The sequence below is a fragment of the Rhinolophus hipposideros genome (assembly GCF_964194185.1).
Source record: "Rhinolophus hipposideros genome assembly, chromosome: 10".
In the NCBI taxonomy this organism is placed as follows: domain Eukaryota; kingdom Metazoa; phylum Chordata; class Mammalia; order Chiroptera; family Rhinolophidae; genus Rhinolophus; species Rhinolophus hipposideros.
The window spans coordinates 57,975,175-57,998,576 of NC_138056.1; the positions used below are offsets into that span (position 1 = coordinate 57,975,175).

Below are 23,402 nucleotides of genomic sequence, written 5' to 3' on the forward strand. Positions count from 1 at the left end.
CCGTCATTCGGGGCAAAAAGTATTCCCAGATTTGAACAGGTGATTTCAAAAGTGACCTGTCTCTTCACTGCCCAGGGTAAGAGGGGAAGGAAAAGACAAAGTTGAAAAACATTAAGTTCCTTTCCAATCTCGCAGTCTGGAGCTCCCAATTCACCTGACAAGAGGCCCATAGAACGCGGCGGGGCCAAGGCCCTACTTTGGAGCTCTAGCAACGCAGGGACCCTTTGTTGTGTCCTAGCAACGCGCCCCGCCCTCGCCTAGGCTGGCCTACTCTCCCTCCCCTGTGGGTGGCTGCAGCTCACTCCCTGGGCTCTCTCAGGGGCCCCAAGGCTTGCATTTGCACACTCTGATTCTGGTGCCATTCAGCTCTCGGGTTCTCTGCCGCTCAGGAAGAGCAAAAGGGAGGGACAGCGAAAAAAAAAACAAACGTTTAAGAAACAAAATTTTTTTCTTCAAGATTTGGTAATTTTTTTTAAGTTTAAGGCTCATCCAAATCTCCGGGTGGGAAAATCACTTTTGTTCAAACTCCATATGGAGAAGGAAGAAAAGAGATCCGTTGAGGACCCAGCAAGAGCCGACTGGGGACTGGAGAGGCTGGACACCATTGTCCCTTCCCTGCAGGACCTGGGCAGGCAGGTAATGCCCACGCTGCCCTCGCTGAGCCAGGAAGGTGAGCACTTTGAGGTGGGGGCACTGGGGCTGAACCTTCACCTGCTTGGGGGCGAGGTGGAAGACGTCTTTCCCCATCCCCTGGAGGGCCATGTTGCCTTGGCAACCAGCCGGTCAGTAATCACGGCTGGCTCATGCTGGATGCCCAGCCACAATTTCTTTACTGACTGCCTTATTAACGGACAGGAGCTAGCTGAGGGTTTTAATTCAACAAGATAACGTATATACAGCGCTTGGCTCCAAGACTAGCACAAAGTAAGTGCTCAGTAAATGTTAGCTAAAAACAACCATTCCAAAACGGCTCCTTCTAGAGTTCGCGCAGAAACACCGCTCCTTCTGTTCCCGTTGATATCTTGGGATTGGGTTAAGTGAGATGATCATAAAAAGAACGGGGTGTTCGGAAGACGACCTGGCAACTTCTCATAGAAAACTTACTAGGCTTGGTTAAAAGCATAGTTTCTTAGAAGAGTCGCCCCAAAGTGACACCGACATCTGTCTGCAACCGACAGGAGCCATTGAGAAGAAAAGTACTTCAGAAATGGAAGCTTTTGTTACTATGAAATTATTATAACTTTGGGGTGTTGCCTAGTTTTTAACCAAATGATTTGAAGAGACAAAATAATAGGAGTAGATGCATTTTCTTTCTCTTTCCTCTCTTTCCTCTGCATCACTCCTATTTTTTCCAGTTAAAATAAGTCTAGAAGCATCATCAAAGATAATGGTTTTATGGATTTAAAAAACATTTGCCATATTTATAAATTTGTATATAATTTATTCATTCAAGTAATTTTGAGAACCTACTGTATGCTAGGCCTTACAGAAAAACCTTAGAATTTACAATCTAGTGGGGGAAGATACACATTAACCAAATAATCACAGAAATAAATATAAATTTACAATTAGTAAGTGGTCACCAGTGTCAGAGATGTCAGAGGGTCAGACAGGTGAAAATTGAACATGTCCATTGAGTTTATTGACAAGGAGACCATTGGTGACTTTAGTGAGCTTTATTGGTTGAATGACAGTAGAAGTCAAATTATAATTTATTAACTTTCACAAATGACTCATTGTAAAGATGAAGATAAACTCTCAGTCTCAGCAAAACACATAAATTGTGTGTTCATCATTGCGTATATAAAGTCCTGCTGCTTCCATACGTTTCACCAAAGTTTCATGTTATGTACATAATTATAGTATTTAAAAGGTCCTGTCATCATTTTACAAATGTGAACTGGGTCGAACTATTGAAGACGACACAGCTCGCGATCCATGGAGGCAGGAAGGTCTTCAGACATACAGCACACTGATCTTTCCACTGCACTGTGTTCTGGGAATATGTTTCTTTGTTCACATCACTCTGTAATAATTTGTGCTGTTTATGTGTCAGTATTTTAATTTTAGAAGATGTTTTATAAAGTCAAGGAAGTTATTTTTTCAATTTTTATATTAATATCTATTTCAAGCATATGTTATGCTATAAGTTACATAATGACACTTAGTCCTTTTTCGTAGTGATCATATATAAGATACAGTATTCCTGTTACTTGGTACTGTTTTTTTTTTCTTTTTTTCGTTTTTTTTTTTTAAGGAGGGTGCAGCTCACAGTGGCCCATGCGGGGATCGAACTGGTAACCTTGGTGTTATAAACACCATGCTCTAACCAACTGAACTAACTGGCCACCCTGGTACTGTGTTTTAAAATATAGTTTAGACTGCACAAAATATTTAGAATTTGAAGTAAAAAAGGTTGAACTGAATATAGGGCTTATTTCTTTATAGTAGTGATTCTTGGTATTTCAGTGTTTGATTAAAATAAATAACACCAGCTTTCCTTAAAATATTCTATAACTTGCCACTTTGAAGTGTCAGAAAAATCAGTTAGAACAGTTAAAACTCATAGTCTATAAAATTTCCAAATCTATTCCAGTTGAAATGTAGGGACTGAAAACTACCTAAAGGGAATGATTTGCATGTTTTCCTTTTTCTTCAGTGGGAAATAGCAAATTTCAGTTTAGAATAATGAACTCTGCTCTTATATAACTTTTCCTGTTAGATTTTATACAGTAAAACAACACTGTGGACTTGAATGTATCACCCAAATGAAGAAAGATGATCCTCAGTTTTTCAATTAAGCTCAGCCAAGTCTTTTCACTAGGGTTTGGTTGCATGCTATATAGTTTTTCGTGACCCTAATTAAATCATTTCCTTTTGGTGTAAATTGTTTTCTGAAATTTGAGCTGTGTTATCATGAGTCTAGGTGAAAGACTTAACAGTTTTGACCTAATAACTTTGAAAGGTCTCCATGTAAAGCTGGGTATAGAGATTCTGTATGATTAGTGAATGCATGGTATTTTTGGTCATGAGTTCAAGACTGGGTGAAAGACCATCTTAGGTCTTAGCAACTAGCAGAATTCTTTTGTCTATGGGGGTGGGGAGGATTTGGGAAAACAATAGGATGGGAAAAATACAGGAAATACCTAATTATCGTAAACTGTGTATCCATGATTCAGAGCAAAGGGCAGGATCTTGGCATTTGGCTCGCTGTAGCACGCAGCCCTCGTTTTCTTGGTCAGTGAATGACTTTCCATCACCCACATTGTTCTCAGATGCGCATGAGAGTTACTGCTCCTTCTCATTGCCTAACCTGTCCTTCTCTGACATACAATAAAACATTTATAAAAATATTTATAAAGACTATACTTTCAGGGATCATTTTTATAGTTTGTTACTAGAGAACTTTCTCTGATAGTGTAGAGCACCCGCGACCACGAGGAGGAGGAGCAGTGTTCTCTCCTGAGTGAGAAGTTGGCTCTTGGTGTTGCTTTTGCAACTGCTATTAGCCATTGGTGATCATTCTTCTCTTCCTTTGGGAGAGTAAGAGGGAGAAAACACAGCCTGAGTGGCTTTCGTTAAAAAAAAAAAAATTAAAAAAAATTATAATCTTAATAGACTGGAATTAAAAACAGCAATTTCCTATTTCCCTGCTTTAGTTAGTGGTTTAAACTACCAGGAAAAAAAAGGTATATGAATAAATCAAGCAGTTTCCAAAATGGGCAAAAAATTGGTCTTTTGTCATCATCTGCATCTATGTCCTGAAGTGGCAACCTGGTAAATGTCACCATCCTTGATCTTTATTTTGAGAATTAAAACATACTCTTTTCATTTTCAAAGAGTTCCTCATTGAACAGTGTCTTTAATATATATGATTAGGTTTGGGAATGGAGATGTCAACACGGACATCATTTTCTATATTCTAAATATTATAGCTAGAGTCTACCTTCGTATCACACATTAACACTTTAGTTATTGCCAACTACTTTTTTTTTTTTTTCACCACTGTCTCTGAAATACAGCTCAGGACAAAAAAATAAACATAGATGTTCTCCCTCTGACCATTCAAAAGCAAATAGCACGAAGTCTATGCACTGATTCAAAGTAAAGCTCTTTGGGTCCCTACCCAAAGATCCACTTTTAAAAATTATTATTTTAGACATAATATTAGTATGTTTGTTGAAATCAAGAACACAGCAGATCAGAGCAGTGAAGTAGGACTGGGCCAGGAGCCTGAAGAGCATTGGTTAGAAAAAAGTGACAGCTGGTACTCTAAGAGTGACAAATGAGAATGAAAAGCAGAGTCAAGAATTAATCAAAAATAAAAGTATTGAGACAATTAATGTACAGACAACAGCCTTTCATGCCTTAGTGGCCCTTGGCCTTATGGCTATGTTACAGATTGGACGAAGAATGAATGTTCACATTAATCTGATGGCCCCGAGTACACAATTGCTTGTTGAATGGGTCCTTAAGAAAAGGATAGATTATACGTGGTTAACTGTATAGCATAAAGGGAGATGTGTGATAGAGTTCCTTTTATTCTAGAAAGATTTTCTTGAAATTATTATTATTAATTATTATTATTATTATTATTATATTTTAAATTACGCTTTTGAAACTGAAAGGGGTAAGCTTTAGTTACCTGGAAAATTAACTTTGGGGAATGACCTTATTTTCTGTTAATTCTAAATTAATTAGGAATTACTGTTATTTGAGTCTGTGTTTCATATTTGCATTTTCATTTATTCGCATTAAGATACTAACAAATGGGTACTTATATAACTTAAATGATTTTTGTTTGTTTTGAATTCCAGAAGTCTCTACTATTTGGGAGCATGTGTCAGATTTTGTGAAACGGCAGCTATCCCTATACAAGGTAGGATTTATACTTTAATTTTAATATAGGAGTCCAAAGAATCTTTCTGCCTTTGTCTCATATAATTTTGCTGGGAGCAGCATTGTGGGGTAGAGCCACCCAGTGACTTTATGATGCTTATACTTAGGACTTGTGAATAGTAGATTTCACAAACATGGATTTCATCCTTAGGTAATGAATTTGTAAGCGCTGCTCTTGTAGTGATATGAACTGAATCAGTGATTAGCCTGGGTTTGTGGAAAGTAACTAGATGAATTCTGTTTATGTTTGATCCTATAGTTCCTGACATAGCTCTAGAAGGATATAATGCTTCTTGTCTTGCCTCCTTGCAAGGAATGGATTTTGATTGAAATATCAGAAGACAGTCAGGGACTAAACTTGCCAAAAATGAGAAACTTTGCCTGGGGCTGGATTATTTTCTCCTGTTATTTTCTATGGCATCTTGAATTTGGATGCCATAGAACCAGACAGAGATTTGGGGAATTTGGAGAGAGCTGGGAAGGGTTGTGGAACTTTTATGCCTTACTCAGAGGTCCCAATGTAACAGTCCTTGAGCTGAATTTATCCTTCAAACTTATATATTTTTGTTCTGAAAATTTGAATTCGTTATCACCACTTAAAATTGGGAGCGTTTATATAAATGTTTGGATTTTTTTCTCAAAAAACCCAGCACATTTAGCAATACCAGTCTTGCCATTCCTGCATGTGATACTTGGCTGGAGCTGACAATGGGCTCTCCCCTTCAGATGGGGCATGCACTCTCTAGCCATCATGTTCCCCGACTGGATACCTTCACTCACTGGCTTGCATTCTTTCTTGGCCCCTGTAGGCATTTGACTTTGTAACTCTTGATGTAAGGTATTCCCAGGAAGACAGAGATCCAGTTTGAGACCCAAAAGATTTGCTTCTACCCATCAGCCAAGATCACCAATCTGTAACATATGCCTTGGATGCTGGGTTGTCTGATTTTAAGTGAGGGACATACAATTTAAAAGAAAGAGTGAGGAAGTATACATTGTCATGACTCCTGAAGTCCCCTCCTTCCCATGGCAAATGATTAAAATTTAAAATGTTACACAGTTTAGGAAAAGAGAATCTTAGATAAAGATTAAATGCAGTTAATGGCATCTGTACAAGTTTTCTTAGTCCTCACAGCATTTGAATGATATGCAGATGAGGAATCTGATCTCAGAAAACACCATAGATTGATATATTACTTTTTTTTTTTTATTTTTACATCCCTCACACCGTGAACCCCCCCCCATCCACCACCACCCCGACCTCACACCGAGCCATCACATTATACACATAAAATTATAGTTGACATTCATTAATGTCCAGCCTCTGGTGTACAATGCCATGACCAGGCATCCACAGCATCCCTGAGGTGGTCTCCCAAACAGGACACATGTCCATCGGACACCCAACAAAATCCCCAAACACTATTGAATAAGTTCCCCAAAGTAATTCTTAAAAAACCCTGAGGCCATCCTGTGGTCACCAGCCGCCCCCCAATCCCTTTACCCTTCCCCCCATCCCCAACCCCCTCCCCCGATATATTACATTTTACATTAAACTTATTTGAAAACTTGGAGTCATAAAATGCTATAACTATAAAGGATTGTAGAGATCATTGGAGTTTTGAGGGTTAAGCTTAATTCTCTTCATGTTTTTTGGATAATAGCACTAAGGATTATTTTTCTTCACCCCTTCAGTAAATTGTTGCTATTGTTTCCCCTTATATTTCCTTTCAGGGCGTTCATATTCCAGGACTTGGAATTTTCACTTTCACAAGACAAAAACTTGAAGTGGGAAACAACAAGTTTATTCTGATTCTGAGGCCCATGTTTATCATGTCAGAGAAGTTAATACAAATCCATGGACTCAAACAAAGCAAAGTATATACTCCTGGTAAACACGTTTAATATTTTAGATTTTCCCAGAGGTTGACTGGTCTGGTGATGAAAATGAAAGGGCAAAGCTTGGCCAGTTGCTGTTTTATTGGTTTCTGATTTGAGGGGTTCACTTTTTACACGGTACCTTTGGCAGAGGGAGGGACTAAGGTAGGAATGTACAGTCATCTTGCGGCCGTTTTAAACCTCAGTAGCTTCAGAGACAGGCACGAGAAGTCCTGACGTGACTTTCAAGGCAAATGTGTATAAAAGCCATATCACAGAGTTGTGCAGACTTGATTATTTCAGACCCTATGAAATTAAAAATGGTTATAAAGATGAGAAAGTTAATCAGGGTCTCTGGAGAATTATAATCAGTATCAGTTGTGAAAAAGATTAATAACTGTATACCTATCATATATAATCAAAATTATTAAAATTTAAAAGAAAGTTAATAATTCCATGAAAAGTTAATGAATACCTTGTATACTTCTCATACTCTAAAAGCTCCCTCCTTCCCTCCCTCATTTTCTCCCTCCCTCCCCCCTCCTTCCCTCGCCGCTCCTTCCCTTCCCTTCCTTCCTTCCTTCCTTCCTTCCTTCCTTCCTTCCTTCCTTCCTTCCTTCCTTCCTTCCTTCCTTCCTTCCTTCCTTCCTTCCGTTAATATTTATTGAGGGTGAACTATGTGTCAGGCCTTCTTCCAGGTGCTTGAGTTGTACTGGTAAACAAAATAGACATGATACCTATCACAGAACACTTACATTCTATCTTCAGTGTGTGGACATTGTGACACCTGCCCTGGTTACTGAGGCCTTTGGGGGCTTCCTCCTTGATGTCTGGCTATGTTTCTTTTGACCTTCCCTATCAGTATCCCCTCATGCATCCAACTCATATCTGGAGGAAGAGAGACAGACAGTCTACCCCCAATGCAAGTAGGTGAAAAGGCTGAAACTTTTTTTATGGTATTTAAGTTCTGGGAAATTAATTTTCAGGGTAACTTTTCACCAAAAAATTACACATTGGAAAAATACAGACTATACTTAGAATTCATTATGTCCATATATTCAGTATGATAGGTTTGACGTACTTTTCAGCCATTTTTACCTAGAGTTTTATGACAGAAGAAATATCCTAATTCATCAAAAGCCTACAAAATGAAATAAAAATATAGTCTTTTTTTCCCCCCAAAACATTTGTGCCTTAGAATTAGAGCTTATTTTCTATCTTGGATCTTGCAATGTAGTCCAAAAAAGTAGTTTAGATCTATAACTAATTTTTTCACAAGGTTGAGGGAATTTCAGAATTAAACATATATGACAGGATTAGTTCACAAGAATAATTCTATCCACAGTTTAGCTTTGAGGTTATGATTCTTCATCATTTAACTAACTAGGTATCTAATCAAACATTATATAGTGATCTTAAAGATTATTAAGGTGTGGTCCATGCTTTGAATAACTCATAATCTAGCATGAGAGATAGATATATAAGCAAATGGTGCAAAATGATTAAGTGTGATAAGAGCAGCATTGATCAGAACTGGATCAAGTGCTAGGATTGCCTAAATCTGCTTGGGGAGATTTAGGAAAATGACATGTGAGGAAGTCTGAAAGGAGAGGATGATAGGACTTTGCTGGTAGAGAAGTTCTGGAAGATATTTCAGGAACAGAATGAACAATATGAGAATAAGGGAAAAAGTGAGGCCTGTTAAGGGCTCCTGTGTGATCATGGCATATGATTGTGGAGGCAAGTGGAGGGAAGTAAAACAAAAATGGTTCGTAGGGCTCAAATTGTGAGGTGCCTTAAATGGTGTGGTAAGGACTTTGGAATTCATCCAGAGGCACTAAGGAGCCACTGAAAGGTTTTGAGCAGGGGACTATATGTACTGGTCCAGTTTTTAGTTTAGGAAGATAACTTTTTTAGTTATATTAGCTTGGTAAAATATGGTAAAAGGCTGAATGAAGGCAATGACAGTCAGGAGGAAGATGAGGGAATCTATTCACGAGACATCGGAGGTGTAGAATTGATGGGATCCAGTTACTAGTTGAGAGTATTAGGTATTGAGGGGAAGGTATTTAGGATGACTCAGATTTCTCAGAGAATAGATAAATACTCATGCCATTAACTGCCATAGGGAGTGAAGGGGGAAACAGCAGGTTGTGGTGGCAAATATAATAATGAGTTTGCTTTTGGACATGTTGACTTTGAGTTTCCTATAGGGATATTTAGGTAGAGATGATTCCAGAGCTCAGGAAAGGGGTGGAGACTAGAGGTCAAGATTTGAGTAAGTTTACCCAGGAAAGAATATAAAGTAAGAAGAAGAGAGAGCAGAGGACAAAATCTTGTAAAACCAACCAACCAACCACCATCTTATAAGAAGTAGAAGAGGAAAGAAGCCAGTAAATTGAAGAATAAAGAGTGCTGTGGTGGGTACAAGAGAAGAGAGGGCATGGTTAACAGAAGTTACCATAAGTCACGAGAATAAGATTTGCAACCTATCCAGTGGCTTGTCTGTCATGAGATGATAGTGTCCTTACTGAGGTAAGTACACTAGGGGACAGATTGCAGAGAGTCATTGGTCAAATGGGAAGGGAAATCTAAAGACAGACAATATAGCCTTGTCTTTTAAGAAATTTATTTTAAGAAGTGAAATGGAGGGAGATGGTATAGAATCACCATTACATTATTCAGGAGATGTGAGCTAATATATGGAAGCTTGTGTCTTGCAGAGCTGTTAATCCTCATCATCCAGCAGATTGGACATTCAAAAGGCTATACGTTAGTGCTTGCTGAATGATTGTTTAGAATGTTCTTATCTTCTCTCTACCCTGCTCCTCTATCAGTGGGCCTTGTTTACTGTCTCTCTTTGGGTTTATCATGTTGATCATTGCTATGTTCGCCTTTTCTGATTTGTGGACTTTGCATAGCTTCTCTGTCTGCTCTGTGCTTCCTTTAAGCTACATATAGTCATATTCCTTTTTCACTGTCACTTATGGAAAAGCTTTCTGCAAGTTATTCAGTCGGATATCCTCTGATAAGACCCAATTTCATGTGAAAGGTAACTTCTAGTGAAGATGACTATCATTTTAAAACACTTAATGTTTGTAGGTATTTATTATCATTTAAAAATGGTATGATAACTGGAGGAGATAGGCAAATATTGCTGCAGCATGTCCTGAAAGATAAGGGGGCTGAAAAATTCAGAAAACTCTCTGATGAAGAGAAGTCAGGTAATACTGTGCCTCCAAGAGAAAAATAAAAAACTTATCTCGAGTATTATTTAGAAAGCTATTTGCTCTTATGTTGAGCAAAAAACAATGTTTTTAAGAAAATTTGTTCTTATTAGTATCTATTAATAACCAGTGTTAGTTGTCTGTGGGAATAATGTTTCACTGGGTACAACTAAAGGCTTCACATGGACAATTCTATTTTTTAGTATTGAGAATCAGATAATTATTTATAAGTATATATGATAACGTCCTTGTAATTTCCACTTCCTTTTCCCCACCCCAACTGTCTTTTTCTCCTCTAGGTGATATCCCAATTGTTCCACTTAATTTTGTCATGATATCCCTGGAGGGTCCATTTAAGAGGGATACAGTGGAAGGATGTGTGAAGGAGACATTGCTTTTTTTATCACGTTCTATTTCCATCAAACAAAACGTGGAGTTTACATTCAAAGGAATTGGGGTCCTCGTGATCAGATATGGGAAAGTGAAGATGAGATTTTATAAGGACTTCTTTTGTACAATGGATGGAAGTGGGGCTTTGGCAAAAGCCTTAGCAAATGTAAACAAATTAACGTTTTCCTTCTCCTAACCCTTCTCCCCTTCATAGCTCTAAATCATCTGTAAGTGTGTCATCGTTAAGGAAAATTCAGGCTGACGTGTTTTAAATGGCAATTACCCCAAGTGCAAAGAAGTGCTTATTTATAGATGATAACTCTTTGACAAAAGGTTAGAAGGGCAAAGGAACTTTAAGTTTTGAGTCAATGCCAACTGAAAAATATAAAAAAGTGATAGAAACTCTCACAATTCTGAAAGTGTTATATATGGGACCTTACCGTTTAAAAAGTTCTTCCACATATTTTATTTGGGCCTCAAAATATTATAAAACTAGCATTATTGTCATCCCGATTTTACAAATGAGAAAAATCAGGGCTCGGAGATGCTGTGCGAAAAGCCTAACCGCAGGGTGCTGATAAGCTGTAGAACTGAAATTTAAGCCCAGACTTTCTAATCACCTTTGTGTGGTTTTTTTCTGGTTATACTATTTTATTTCAATGAATGTCTACAACAAAATCTAACTGAAGTCATGGAAATGGATTTTTAGCTTTTATATGCCATGTTGTAGAAGAAATTTCGTAATTCACCCCATCCTTGTTAACCATTAAGTAACTGGTGTGACCTTCATGTTAAATTGTACATAGCAGAGTTAAGGAGGCAACGAACTAGTCAACCAGCAGGGTTAATCGAATATTCCGTGTGCCTTAGCGGCACCTCTAGGCCCTAACACAGTTGGTATGAGTAAATTGGATGATCACAGTTGCTATTTAGTCCTATGTCCCTTAGAACAGAAGCCTGACTTTTACATGAAAACTCTATAAAATGAAAGGCTATCAATATGGTCTAACTGTACCTTGTAATTTCTCCTTTCGTGGAGCTCTGGGATAGGGGGTTAGGAGATGGAGTTGTACATATGGAGGCTCTTAGTGTTTTCTCCACAATCGGGGTTCACACAGGGTTGCTGAGAGGGATACCAGGCCTGTGTGTGGAAAGTGGAAACACACACACAGGTATAACCCTCTCTTCTTTATGAAAACACAAGGCAAGACCTGTGAAATCAGAAGGAAGGCCCAACTCTGAACTATCTCTAACCTCTAGGTTGCTCAGAACTGCGTAGCTTTGATATGTGTTTAAAAGAGAAGATAACTTTTTAATTGTCCGGCTGCACTCTGAGACATAATTTTTAAGGGGGCGTTTTCCAAAAGAACTGGTCCTGGGAGACTTTCTCTGAAAAAAGTGTTTGGAGGCCAAAGCAGACGGGGAATTGCTGCCTATTATCACCCTCATGGACAGATACACAAAGCATGTCGCATATCAGAGGATCTGAGAAGTCTGGCTGGAAATAAGCCACTTTAACTGCCTCAGTATATTTAGTCATGGAACTTTAGGTTAATCCAATGCTCATTAACATCTCTAAAGCATATTTTGGGAAATAGCTGTAAAGTGGTGAGAGTGATTGTTTTTCCCCCCAAATGACTCATAGCTTAAACCAGAGTGCTATCCTTCAGAATAGTTCTGTTGGGAAGCTGTGTGCTTATTTCAGTGATGCTGCTTCGCTCAAGACATTTTTAAAACCTCTTTTTTTGTGAATTCCCTTCAAAGCCTCTTGTAAGCCATAGCATTCGTCCAAAAAGAATAATTTTGAATATTGAATAGAGTATAGGATAATAATTCTATTATTCTATACCAGTATAATGTAATAATGGTATTATATGATGTAATGATAATTAATTATAATAGCTGCTATTTATTGAGTGCTTACTGTGTGCTAGCCACTTCCATAAAGTACCTCATAAAATTCCTATAAACTAGTTGCGATTATTATCCCCAGATACCTAGGGTCTATAGCTACTTAGCTGTTAGCAGTGTGGGGATTTGAACATGAGTCCACCTGAATCCACAACCCTTCTTTTAAAATCCAAAGCTCAATTTTAGAGTTATTTGGGTCAAGAGTAGAATTAGCTCATTTTCCTGAGAGCTCAGTAAGTCAGCTCTCCTCTTAAAGATGGATAAAAGAAGCCATCAACTCTGAAAGCAGTTTCCAAAGAAGAAATAGTTTGAGAAAAGGCAGCATCAATGGAATTGCTTTGTGACTATTTTGATACATGAGGTCATTCCTCATTGGAGTTTAAGCTCTAGACTTTCAGCACAAAACAAAAATAACAGTGAAGATGATTACGGTCACCTTGCCTCTGAGATATCCCGTAGCTTCGATTTGTCTGCGTTCTGGACCACAGCCCAGGTGTAATCTTTCTCTGTCCCTGTCCTCCAGCGGCCTGGCACTGTGGACTCGGTGTTATCCAGCAGAGAGACCTTCAGGAAGCAGCCCAGCAGCGCAGTTGCTTTTCCAAGGTCAGTATTTTACTTCCCAGGTTCCTCCAGGCACCAGCAATCCTTGCTGCTCTGTGGATCTAATTCCGCAGTGTTTCTCAGCCTTTTGTAGCTCATGCTCCTTTCAGTAATGGCTTTACCCCGAGAGTGCAGTGGGTATTATAGGTGGCTGCTGCTGACAATGATTATAATGATGCTAACAATAGTAATGAATAAAAATAATACTAGTTATCTTTGAAGAACTTTCTAGCTGCCAGATATTATTAAGCACTTTCTTAATATTAATTGCATTTAATCTTCACTACAGTCATTTCAGATATGTATTATAATGTTATGCATTTTATAGAAGTGCAAAGTTAATTCTAATTAAATTTTTTAAAACAAGTGTAGCAAGATGGTGTAGTTTTAAGAGCACTGGAGTAAGAGGTGACTTGCGTTTTATTTCCAGTGTATCCATCATTCACTCATTGTATGCTTTTAATCAAGTGCTTAATTTCTGTGCCCTTACCTACTGTGCATTTCAAGTGGAGAAAGTTTGGGGAATAATAACCAGCTTCCTAGAGTATTATTTTCTCATGTTTGTTGAGTCTGTGACATCCTCTTGTGTTTGTTGGTTTGGAACCACTCCCTCCTGGAATGACACATACCTCAACAAAATCAGTAACAAGGCCAGAATAAGCCTTAGAGATCAGGTAGTTAGTCCATCCCCTTCCTCTTGCAGATGAAATGGCCATACAACTGAGTGGCTAAGCCAGAAGTAAAACCATGGCTCTTGACTGTTACAATGTTCTTTCCATTGTACTATGTTGACTTACTTGTTAAAAATAAATCAATGGATTCAAATTAATTTAATTTAATTATATTTTGAAAGGCAAAGTTGGCTGTCCTCTTGGACGTACTTTGGCTTAAGCACTCTAGGAGGGAAATAATTGCAGGGAGTCAAGGAATAGAGCCTCCGTGTCAATTAGAGAGCCTACAAATGGACACAGGGACTCAAATACACAAAACAATTGTAAGTGTTTTATTTATTTAAAGTTTGGCTCCTGAATTTACTAGAAGTACCCTCCCCCCAAACTTTAACCCAGCACTCCATACCTGAGACCAAAGAAAATCTACAACTATATACACAAAGTGAACAGACCCCTTCTCCCATGGTGCCTTTGCAAGTCCCTCACTTTTGCCTGGGGGAAAGGATGGAGAAGTGGGAAGGAGAAAGAACGAAGAAAGTAATGGTGGTTTCTGGGCATTCTCTATCTACCAAGCTATGAATGAATTCTTGCCTCCAGGCTATCCATCAACTACCACTACCTTTCACTGTATTATCCCAATGGCATCTGGTTATAGAACTAGAAAAGACAGACACATTGAAACTGAAACCAAAATGAAAAACTTAAAATCCAGACCTATAAAGCAATTTACATAAGAGCTGCGTCTGAACCCTCAGTAGAGAGGAGGACGGTCTTGGTTGGTCCCCAAAGTTATCCTGAAAGATGGTGACTCAGTGATTTGTACTCAGCAAATCAAAGCATTCACCTCCTTGACAGAAGTGGGTTTATTTCAGGATCAGTGAGTCAGCTGGGTTGCTTCTCCGAATTGAGACTTTACACAGCCACCTACCTATTCAGGTCCAAATGGGCAAACGTCTTGGCCTCTTCCTAGGATTGAGCTCCAGGAGATGGAGAACAAACCACCTATGGAGGCCATTGTAGAAGAAGGTGGGAAGAATAGACAAAGGAAGAGCAAATTAAAAGACCAGACAGACCAAGAAGAAGGCGTCAGAGGTAGGCCAATGGTTTCTGGGCATAATCTGTCACTCTTTACTGAGTGACAGATTATAGCTGTATTGTTTAGTAACTCCTATGCCCAAAGTAAATAACGTTAGATTCGTGAATAATCACGACTCAATCACGAATGTATTCTTTTAACCAACATCTCCTATACCTGGAATCTTGTATCTTCCCTTAACCACTCTATGACTCTCAGGCTCTTAGGTTATGATGTCTTCGCTGGCTCCCCATTGCTAAATGAGGTTAAACCTCAGAGGCCGGTAGGGCCCAAGCAGGTAGTAAACGCATAAAGTGGTCTGGATGTAACATGATAGGGAAACATGTTAGCATAAATAATTTTAATGAAAAATGAAGAGTGGTCATTTTACATCGTAGGTATCTGGCTTCATAGAAGATACTCATATCTATGTCTTCATAAATTTGTGATGTGTTGTTTTGGTTGAAGCATCTGAAGAAAATTAGAACTTCAAAGACTTTTTAAAAGGGTGCTGGGAATCCGCAGGCGTTGCCAGACTACCCTCTGAGGACTGTTCCTCTATCAGATTGTTGATTTGTGAGCCAACTGGTATCACATTTTCTGATTTTTCAAGAGAAGCAGAGATCTTGACGTGTGAAACCTGCTGGTTGTTAAATGTTCACAACTAATTGACGTTAAAACAAATAACTGCTGATTGGACCAAACAAAACATGTCAATGGGCAAACATTGTCTTGTAGATGTTGGTTTTGTGACATGTGGCGTATAAGATTATATATAAACTTTTAGCCTAATATTCAAATCCTTTCATTTCCTTAGCCTCATCTATCCCTGTTCCCTACAGGCGACTTCTTTGAGCAAAATTGTCTATTCATGTTCTTCTAACATGCCTTGTCCTCCCCTGACTTCATGCTTTTGTTCACTTTTCCCCTCCTGCCTGCAATGCCCTTCCTTTTCTTACAGTCTATCCCAATCCTCTTTAGCGCCCTTTTCACATCTCACTTCCTCCACGAACAGTTCTTTCATCACCGGATTCTGAGTTGCCTCTCTCTACTCTGAACATGTCAGACACTTAAAGATGGCACCATTTGTTTGGGATTTAGACATTTTGCATCATTGTCCCGAGTTGCTATTTATGCAACGTGTATAAAGCACCTAGCACTGTTGGCACGTATTAAGATGTCCACACACGGGAGTTCTCATGTTTTTTGTTTATATCTTATTTTTCTCTCCAACTGTATCTATTGAAAGATCTTTAAGGGCAAAAAGACTTGCCTCCTCGTATTTTCTAAAGTACCCAGCCATGTATGTTTTGCATATATTAAGTATATAGTAAAAATATTTTTAAACCACACTAGGATAAGGGACAATAATTGAACATTAAGAAAGTACATCTTAGGTGAAAAATTTTCCTGGTAAAATTATGAGTTTTAAAAATCTATGTTAAGTACGAACCACCCATCGAAAGTTGACAGTGAACTCACTTTCATTCATTCTACAGAGATCTTATCACCCAAAGGACTTCAAGATAGACAAGCTGTCTCCTCTGCCAAAGTGACTGGCATCAACTTGCCAAATAAATTTGAGCAGAGTGGGAATAGTGGGAAGAATGTGAACCCTGAAAGGTAATGCATTGATATTTTTCCTGTTGCACTTTATGCTAGGTGATGGGGATAATGAACATGAGTAGGACTCGTGATCTAGTGGGAAAGAGCCATACAGAGAGTGATACATTCAGTGGGATAAAACAGCACAGAGGAGGAAACATCTAACTTTCCTTTTGGATTTGGGAAAACTTCCCTCATTGTTTTTCGAGTGCTTGGATATTATGATATGACACAATTTCATGTTTAGATCAAATTGGAAAGCAGTTTTTCCAAAGATGGCTAGTATTCAATAAATGTTCTTTGAATGAATGAATATATTGCAATTTATGATGGCCATGTCTTCTTTTTGTTATGTTACGTCACAAATTTGTATTTCCTTCTTCTCCCTTTGAGTAGGATACTTTTTAAGACCTCAAATTACTCAAGTATTTATTGAGTACCTTAATGTACTTTGTATTGTGCTGTCAATTTTCAGTTTACTAATTTGTCACAATGTGTCAGCTATCATATGTGTGATTTACGTACTCTGGATAACTAAAATGTTCAAAACACTAAGCATGCTTGTTTTAGATAATCTCACTGTTATGAAAGATTGAGAGTTATATGTCTAGTACTTTTTTAATTTAGTTCAATCCAATAAACATCGGCACCACTGTGCCAGGAAATTTCTTGACATTGAAGATACGGAGCTATAAAACATATAAAAGACATATAAACCTACTTTCATAAAACTTAGTCTTGTGGGAGACTGATGCTAAAGAAATAATGCACTCATGTCATGAAGACAACAAAAGAAAGTACAGAAACTACAAAGACAGAGAAGTAATTAATTGTTAGGGATTGTTACTGAAGGTTTCCTATAGAAGTTGACCAAAACATGTTTTGTTTTGTTTTTTTTTGTGCTGATTACTGAAGTCATACATGTTTATCACAGAAATTTTGAATAAATGAGAAAAAGCAAAGGATATAAAAAAATCACCCATAATTCCACTAAATAGAGGAAAGTTTCTTTGACATTATGGTACATATTCTTCATTTTAATGCACATGCAATATATATTAGGTTGGTGCAAAGGTAATCATGGTTTTTGCAATTTTTAACCTTTTAAACTGCCATTACTTTTGCACGAACCTAATACATGTATTTATACTGCAATATACTTGTAGGCACACATTTTTAATAAAACTTTGTTACATTTAGCAATAAGTGAAGAAGAGCCCCATGGCTTTAAATATTCTAAAACATAAACAAATGATTACATATCATCTCATTGATTAAAACTTTTGTTTAACTAACCTCCTATTGAATATTTAGATGATTTTAATTTTTTTATATTATGATAATATTGTGATAAATCTAGTTAAACATCATTCTTTATACACATCTGAATATCGTATAGGATAAAAACTTTAAAATCAACTTTAGCAATAAGGGATGAGACCATTTTTCATGCCTTTGATGCACATTACCAATTATCTTCAGGAAGATTATACCAAATTATCTTTCCAGTAGCAATCATATGAGGGCCTGCTGTCTTCTCTATAGCTTTGCTAATACTGGACATTGTCCTCGGCTAGTACTGGACATTGTACCCCCCTCGGTGGCTTCCCTTTCTTACCCAGGGCAAAAGCCGAAGACATTACGATGGCCGGCAAGGATCCTGCCTAATCCCCGTCTCTCTCCTTTTATCCCACTTACGCAACTCCCTCCAGTCACACTGAGCACGGCATGCTTCCACCTCAAGGACTTTGCCCTCATTTATTCTGCCTGGGATGCCTTTTTTTTAAAGTCAGGTATCTCTTATTATTTTTGCCTCATTTCCTTCAGGTATTTACTCATCTGTCACCTTCTTGGTGAGAATTTCCAGGCCATTCTATTTATGATTTAATACTCCATTCCTTCAGCATCGCATGGCACTGATCACCATCGATCATACCATGTAATTCACTTATTTATCTTGTTTATTGGCCATCTGTCCCCAGGAGAATGTTAATTCCATGAAGACAGGGATTTGTGTGTGTGTGTGTGTTTTGTTCTTCATTGCACCTTCCATACAGAGAACAATGTACATAGCAAGCACTCCAAACGTTTTTGTAGAATGAATACATTTTATCCCAATTTCACAGAATTGGTAACTGACACTTGGCAAGATTGCCCAGCTTGTCTAATGCCAGTCAGCTTACGGCAAAAAAATCTGGGGCTCAAACCCAGTTTTATCTGATACAGGGCATAGGCTCTTAACCTCTATACATACACTTTGAAGAAAACCACTGAGATATTCTTTTTTCTGTTACACTTGCCTCTAAAATTATCATTGCTGTAGATGTCAGACTGTATTAAACATTAATTAATGTTGCATTTTTTTTATAGCTTATCATCTCCAGGATGTCTGAAAAATGACAATGAAATAAAGCCTAAAATTTCTCCAGCTACTTCTTGTCACGATCATCATCAGGCAGGCCAGGTACAGTTTCTTCAGACAGATAAAACCCAAACAGAATCTTCCTTCTGTTTCTTAACGAGAGCTCTTGGAATTGCTCTTTCTTTAATATATGAGTATGGCTTAAGTATTCAGGACCCCAAATCGGACTGTGAAAAATCTATCTACTAGTCAAAATCTATTAGTTAACAGAAATAGGGTTGGGAAATCTCTTACTAATTTTCGGTTGCTATAGATACTTCTGATCAAATGAGAGTTTCAGTAAATCCTTTTGAATATTTGTGAGGCCCACTTTGCTAATTGTCATTAACATATCCTTTTATAATGTATGCTTCTTGATATCCTCAGCTTTTGGAGAGCTTGTGAAGGGAATGTGAAGGCAAAAAAAGAAAAGGAAAAAATTAATTTGTTGTAAAACTTGGTATTGTAGGAGCTGTGTTATGTCTGTGTGCAACGAGCTCAACGAAATTCCCCATTGTTCCTCAGTGAAGAGAGGAGGAGGAAAGAGATAGAAGATGAGCAGCTCACACAGCAATATCAAATACTGAAAGATAAAGAAGCTCTCTTCAAATCCCAGGTAGTTGAACACTTCAGTTAAAGAGTGTTTAACATGGGACAGTAGAACACAATTATAAAATGCCATTCAAAATATTCCATCATCTGTCTGTACTATAGCATATTTAATCATTTACTTATTTACTGAGGTCTGAAACTTAGGTTGGGTCCACTTTTTCACTATTAATAAACAACGTTAGAATATTCATGCAGCTAAATGTTTGTACATATCGCTGATTTTCTCCCCCCATATGGACTGAGTGTTAAAGGTGGAATTCCTGGATTTATATGGCTTTATTTTTGATTTCTGGTAAAATATAATCTTGGTCAGGCTGCTTCCTTCAAATTCATGGCCTATCTCAAGAAGCAAAGACAGAATGGTGCCTTCACATTTGCACTGTCCAGATTTCTGTAGCCTCCAATAATTGACCCTGTTGCCCTCTCCCGCATTTGTGGTATCAGGTAACCACTTACAAAGTCTTCCATTCCTCCTTATGGTCCCTGTAGAGGTGTTGCTTGAAGCCCAAGAACAGCTTTTATAAATCTATGATGATATCAGGAATTACCACTGCCTCCAAAAGGCAGGTTTCTACCTTGGTTGGATTAGTTTTATGTAATAGAACTAAATTTTTTAAAGGCTCTGTTTCAATATACGCTTTTCCCCCCAAAGATGAGAAGCCTGGCTATTAGACAACAGAATCAAAAAAATGCTGCCTATAATCTTGGAGTTGCCGACGCTATGAGAAACCACAAGAAGGAGAAACCTCAATTTTATGTAAGGGTCTTTTCAGAATTTCTACTGTGAATACCTTCCCCATCTGTGATTATTTGGATCCACTCTCTGTTGTCAGCGAAAGAATGTCCAGTCTATAGAAAAGTGTTCTAAGAGTTTATTTGAGCCCAAATTTTGAGGATGTGTCTGGAAGCAAAATCTCAGCGGGTTGAAAAAATGCTCCAGACATTGGTAGTTTTTGCAGCTTATTTTATACATTATAATCAAAGGAGAGAACGTAAGGAGGGTTACATCAAATCCATTGGTGGTAGATAAGGGAGGCGGGAGAAAGCAAAGTGGGGAAGTCTCTGGGATTTGATAAAAGGCAAAATGGAGAAATATATACTTCTTTTTACATTGGTGGGTACAGGATAGTCAATAATTAACATTTACAGCACATAGAGATGGTATAAGGGGTTCTGTGGTCTTTTGCTCTGGTGCCTACAGTGGTGCCTTGGAGGGGTAGGAAAAGAAAATTACTCTGACATTTCAAAGGTACATTATCCTAGATGTATAAAAAGAGTGGACAGAGCTCTCTTAATTAAGGTAAAGGTTGACCTTTGCTAAGGAAGCTATAGGCCTGGGATGTGACCACCTGCCCAGTTAGGAATTTGTGATCAGACCGTCCCGTGTAGTAACTTTTGGTCACCAAGTTTATAAGGCCTGCCCTGTGGCCCCACCCTGAGCTCGTCAGATGTAGTACATGGCCTCGTTTTCGTTCACACTGTCTGGCAAGTTGTGTCGGTTTTTAAGTGGCAGAGGTGAAAAGTGGGTTATGCAAGGTTGAAGCTTCCTCCTAGGGCAGGACTTGTCCAGTGTCTGCCTTCACACTGTTCACAGTACAGTTCCTTAGCCACTGCAGTGCTTGCTAATGGTAGAAATTCTCAACCAGGACCTGGGATAGGTGGTAGGGGGCAATATACTAACGTCCTGCCCCCCACAAACAGCTGATGGAAAGAGAACCAGCATGACCTGGGAGCTTGCTGGAAATGCAGAATCTAGGGCCCCTCCCCAGCCCTCCAGAATGGGAATCTACATTTGAGTAAGATACTTAGGTGATTTGTAGGTGCATTAAGTTTGAGAAACCCAGCTTCAGATGGAGATGAGCCACCTGTTTTGTCACTTAATGTTTTCAGGAATTATGTGCTTATTTTTATTTCTGCCTGAATCTTTTTCCTTTCACCTTATTATCTAGGTGGTAGATAGTATCTATCAGACTTACTATCTATCAGACTTGACACTCTGGTCATAAATATAATAAAATGTATTTTCTTTATTCATTAAACATTTATTAATCAACTCCTACATGCTGGCCATTTTACTGGTAGCTAGAGATACAAAGATGAATAAGACAAGGTTCCTTTCTAAAGAGGTCAAAAGAGAGTAGTGGGGGAGACAGATTGAAAGAGACAAGAGTGTAGTCTACATTGATAAGTTGTTGAACAAGGCACTATGTGAGCAAAAAAAAAAGAGTCACTTAACCCAGACCAGAGATCTGGGAAGACTTCCTAGGAAACAGGAATTAGGTAAAGAAGTGAATGGAGGAAGAACCTTCCAGGCAGGGCCAGCAGGGAGAGACGGAGGGAGGGAGAGGATGGTGCTTTTAAGATTTAGGCATGATCTGCCTTTCCTCTTAATATAAATGCCAGATTATATTTATTACTGCCCACTTAGTGTCTCTTCTTTGGTATATCTGTAGATATCTTAAAATTAAAAATACCAAAACAGAACTTTTAATTCCCCTCCTCAACCTTTTAATTCCCCTTCTCAGCCTTCCCATTATATTAAGTGGTGTCGCCAGCCAGACAGTGGCCACACCTCATAATTAGGAGGGATTCCACATTCCTCCTCCTTTGTCCCCCACCTCCAACCATCTGAAAGTCCAGTTGCCTTCCAAAATGCTCTGGGTTATCTGAACACTAAGTGCTTAATGTGTTGAGGATGGGGCAAATATTATAAATTAATCCACACTTTTTGATGGATTTTAGTCGTCTGCATTTTTACTTTTGTTCTTTGTTGCTTTTCGGTATTCTAGAATAAATAAATTGCTTCTCGTTCATTCTAGAAATCCTTTCTATTTGATAAACGGCCATTCAGTCCTGAGATTAATGCTTTAAAGCAAGAGGAATATTTGCAGAGTCTCCTGAAACAAATGGATAACAGACGGGATAAGGAAAACAAACTAAGACAAAACAAAGAGTTGATGGACCACTTAGAGCAAATGCAACTCACAGAGGAGTGAGTCTAACTAGACACACTCTGAAAAACAGATTCGAAATTTTCATGTGAAGCTTATTTCCATGTGGGATTAAATCAGCTTTGGTAGTTTAGCACAACTGTAACCAACTGAGCAAACTAACTCAACTAGCAGCCAGTACCGTAGCATAACATTTCATTAAAAAAGTGAAAAAGCCATTATTATTATAATGATCACCATAATAATGATTGCCAACGTATAATTACTTTAATTCTAGAGTATCATTTTGTGATCAGTAATACTGGTAGATGGCGGAAGGGACTTGTCTTGAACAGGACATCATTTCAGGCTATTTCCAGGTGATGTCAAGGCAAAGCTGGGGTTTTATTATAAGTATATAGGGGTGTCCTATGTTACCTGAGGGTAGGAAAGTATGGGACTAAAAAGCCATGTAATAAAAGCTTTCCCTCTGCTCACACCCACAGCTCCTTAAATGGCATTGTCTTTATTTCAGCTTAAATGAGGATGAGTGTTAGTCTCAATTCCAAATTTTCAGGGAAGGGAATCTGATTGGTCCTGCTTGTGTGATATGGGGCTCAGGATAGGATAAGGCCCACAAAGTTCAAACATGCCTAAGGGGGCCATATTCCTGGCGCTGTAGTTAGGAGAGCAATGAAGGAGGCTATTCCAGTGTGAGAGAGACTCCCAAAACAAATCATAAGCTAGTATCTGTGAGCAAAAAAGTGTGTTTCTGTAAAATGTATTTGATCATGTGGGTTCCTTGGAGGTGGCATGTAATAGAATCATAATTTATAATAGGAAAGATCACTTTTCTTAAAAAGGAATCTTATGATGAATCATTTTATAGAACTAACAGATACTTCCTCTTTTCCTATCTAGCTTTTTTTAAAGCACGGGGGAGGAGGAGGGCTTCTCTTAGTTGTAAGTGCATTTGTACAATGGTTGGTCCTCTGATTATACCTGTCCTGTCTGTGCTGTGTTCAATACATTCTTCACTGACCTGTGGATTAAAATTTTCTTTCATAAAATGAAAGCTCTTAGAAGGAAATACCACTTTTTATTTACCAGGCTCTTATTCCTATTAATACTTATTAGATGTGTTTTTATGTTAAACTGTATTACTGAAGACTCTGTAACAAACTTTGTCCCCACCTTCTCTTC

At 38.3% G+C, this 23,402-nt stretch overlaps 1 protein-coding gene across 1 annotated transcript in view; it reads left to right on the plus strand.

Moving 5' to 3' along the window:
• The first annotated feature begins 600 nt into the window (after positions 1 to 600).
• The window catches only part of CCDC81 (coiled-coil domain containing 81), a 31,052-nt gene continuing 8,250 nt past the window's right edge, over positions 601 to 23,402 (plus strand). Inside the window, exons 1-11 of the mRNA XM_081063323.1 lie at positions 601 to 670; positions 4,818 to 4,879; positions 6,634 to 6,790; positions 10,304 to 10,560; positions 12,829 to 12,908; positions 14,547 to 14,668; positions 16,151 to 16,274; positions 18,627 to 18,720; positions 19,127 to 19,273; positions 19,922 to 20,026; positions 22,089 to 22,261. Coding sequence (XP_080919449.1) covers positions 640 to 670; positions 4,818 to 4,879; positions 6,634 to 6,790; positions 10,304 to 10,560; positions 12,829 to 12,908; positions 14,547 to 14,668; positions 16,151 to 16,274; positions 18,627 to 18,720; positions 19,127 to 19,273; positions 19,922 to 20,026; positions 22,089 to 22,261 — 1,352 coding nt within the window. The 5' untranslated portion in view covers positions 601 to 639. The remainder of the gene's footprint in view (positions 671 to 4,817; positions 4,880 to 6,633; positions 6,791 to 10,303; positions 10,561 to 12,828; positions 12,909 to 14,546; positions 14,669 to 16,150; positions 16,275 to 18,626; positions 18,721 to 19,126; positions 19,274 to 19,921; positions 20,027 to 22,088; positions 22,262 to 23,402) is intronic.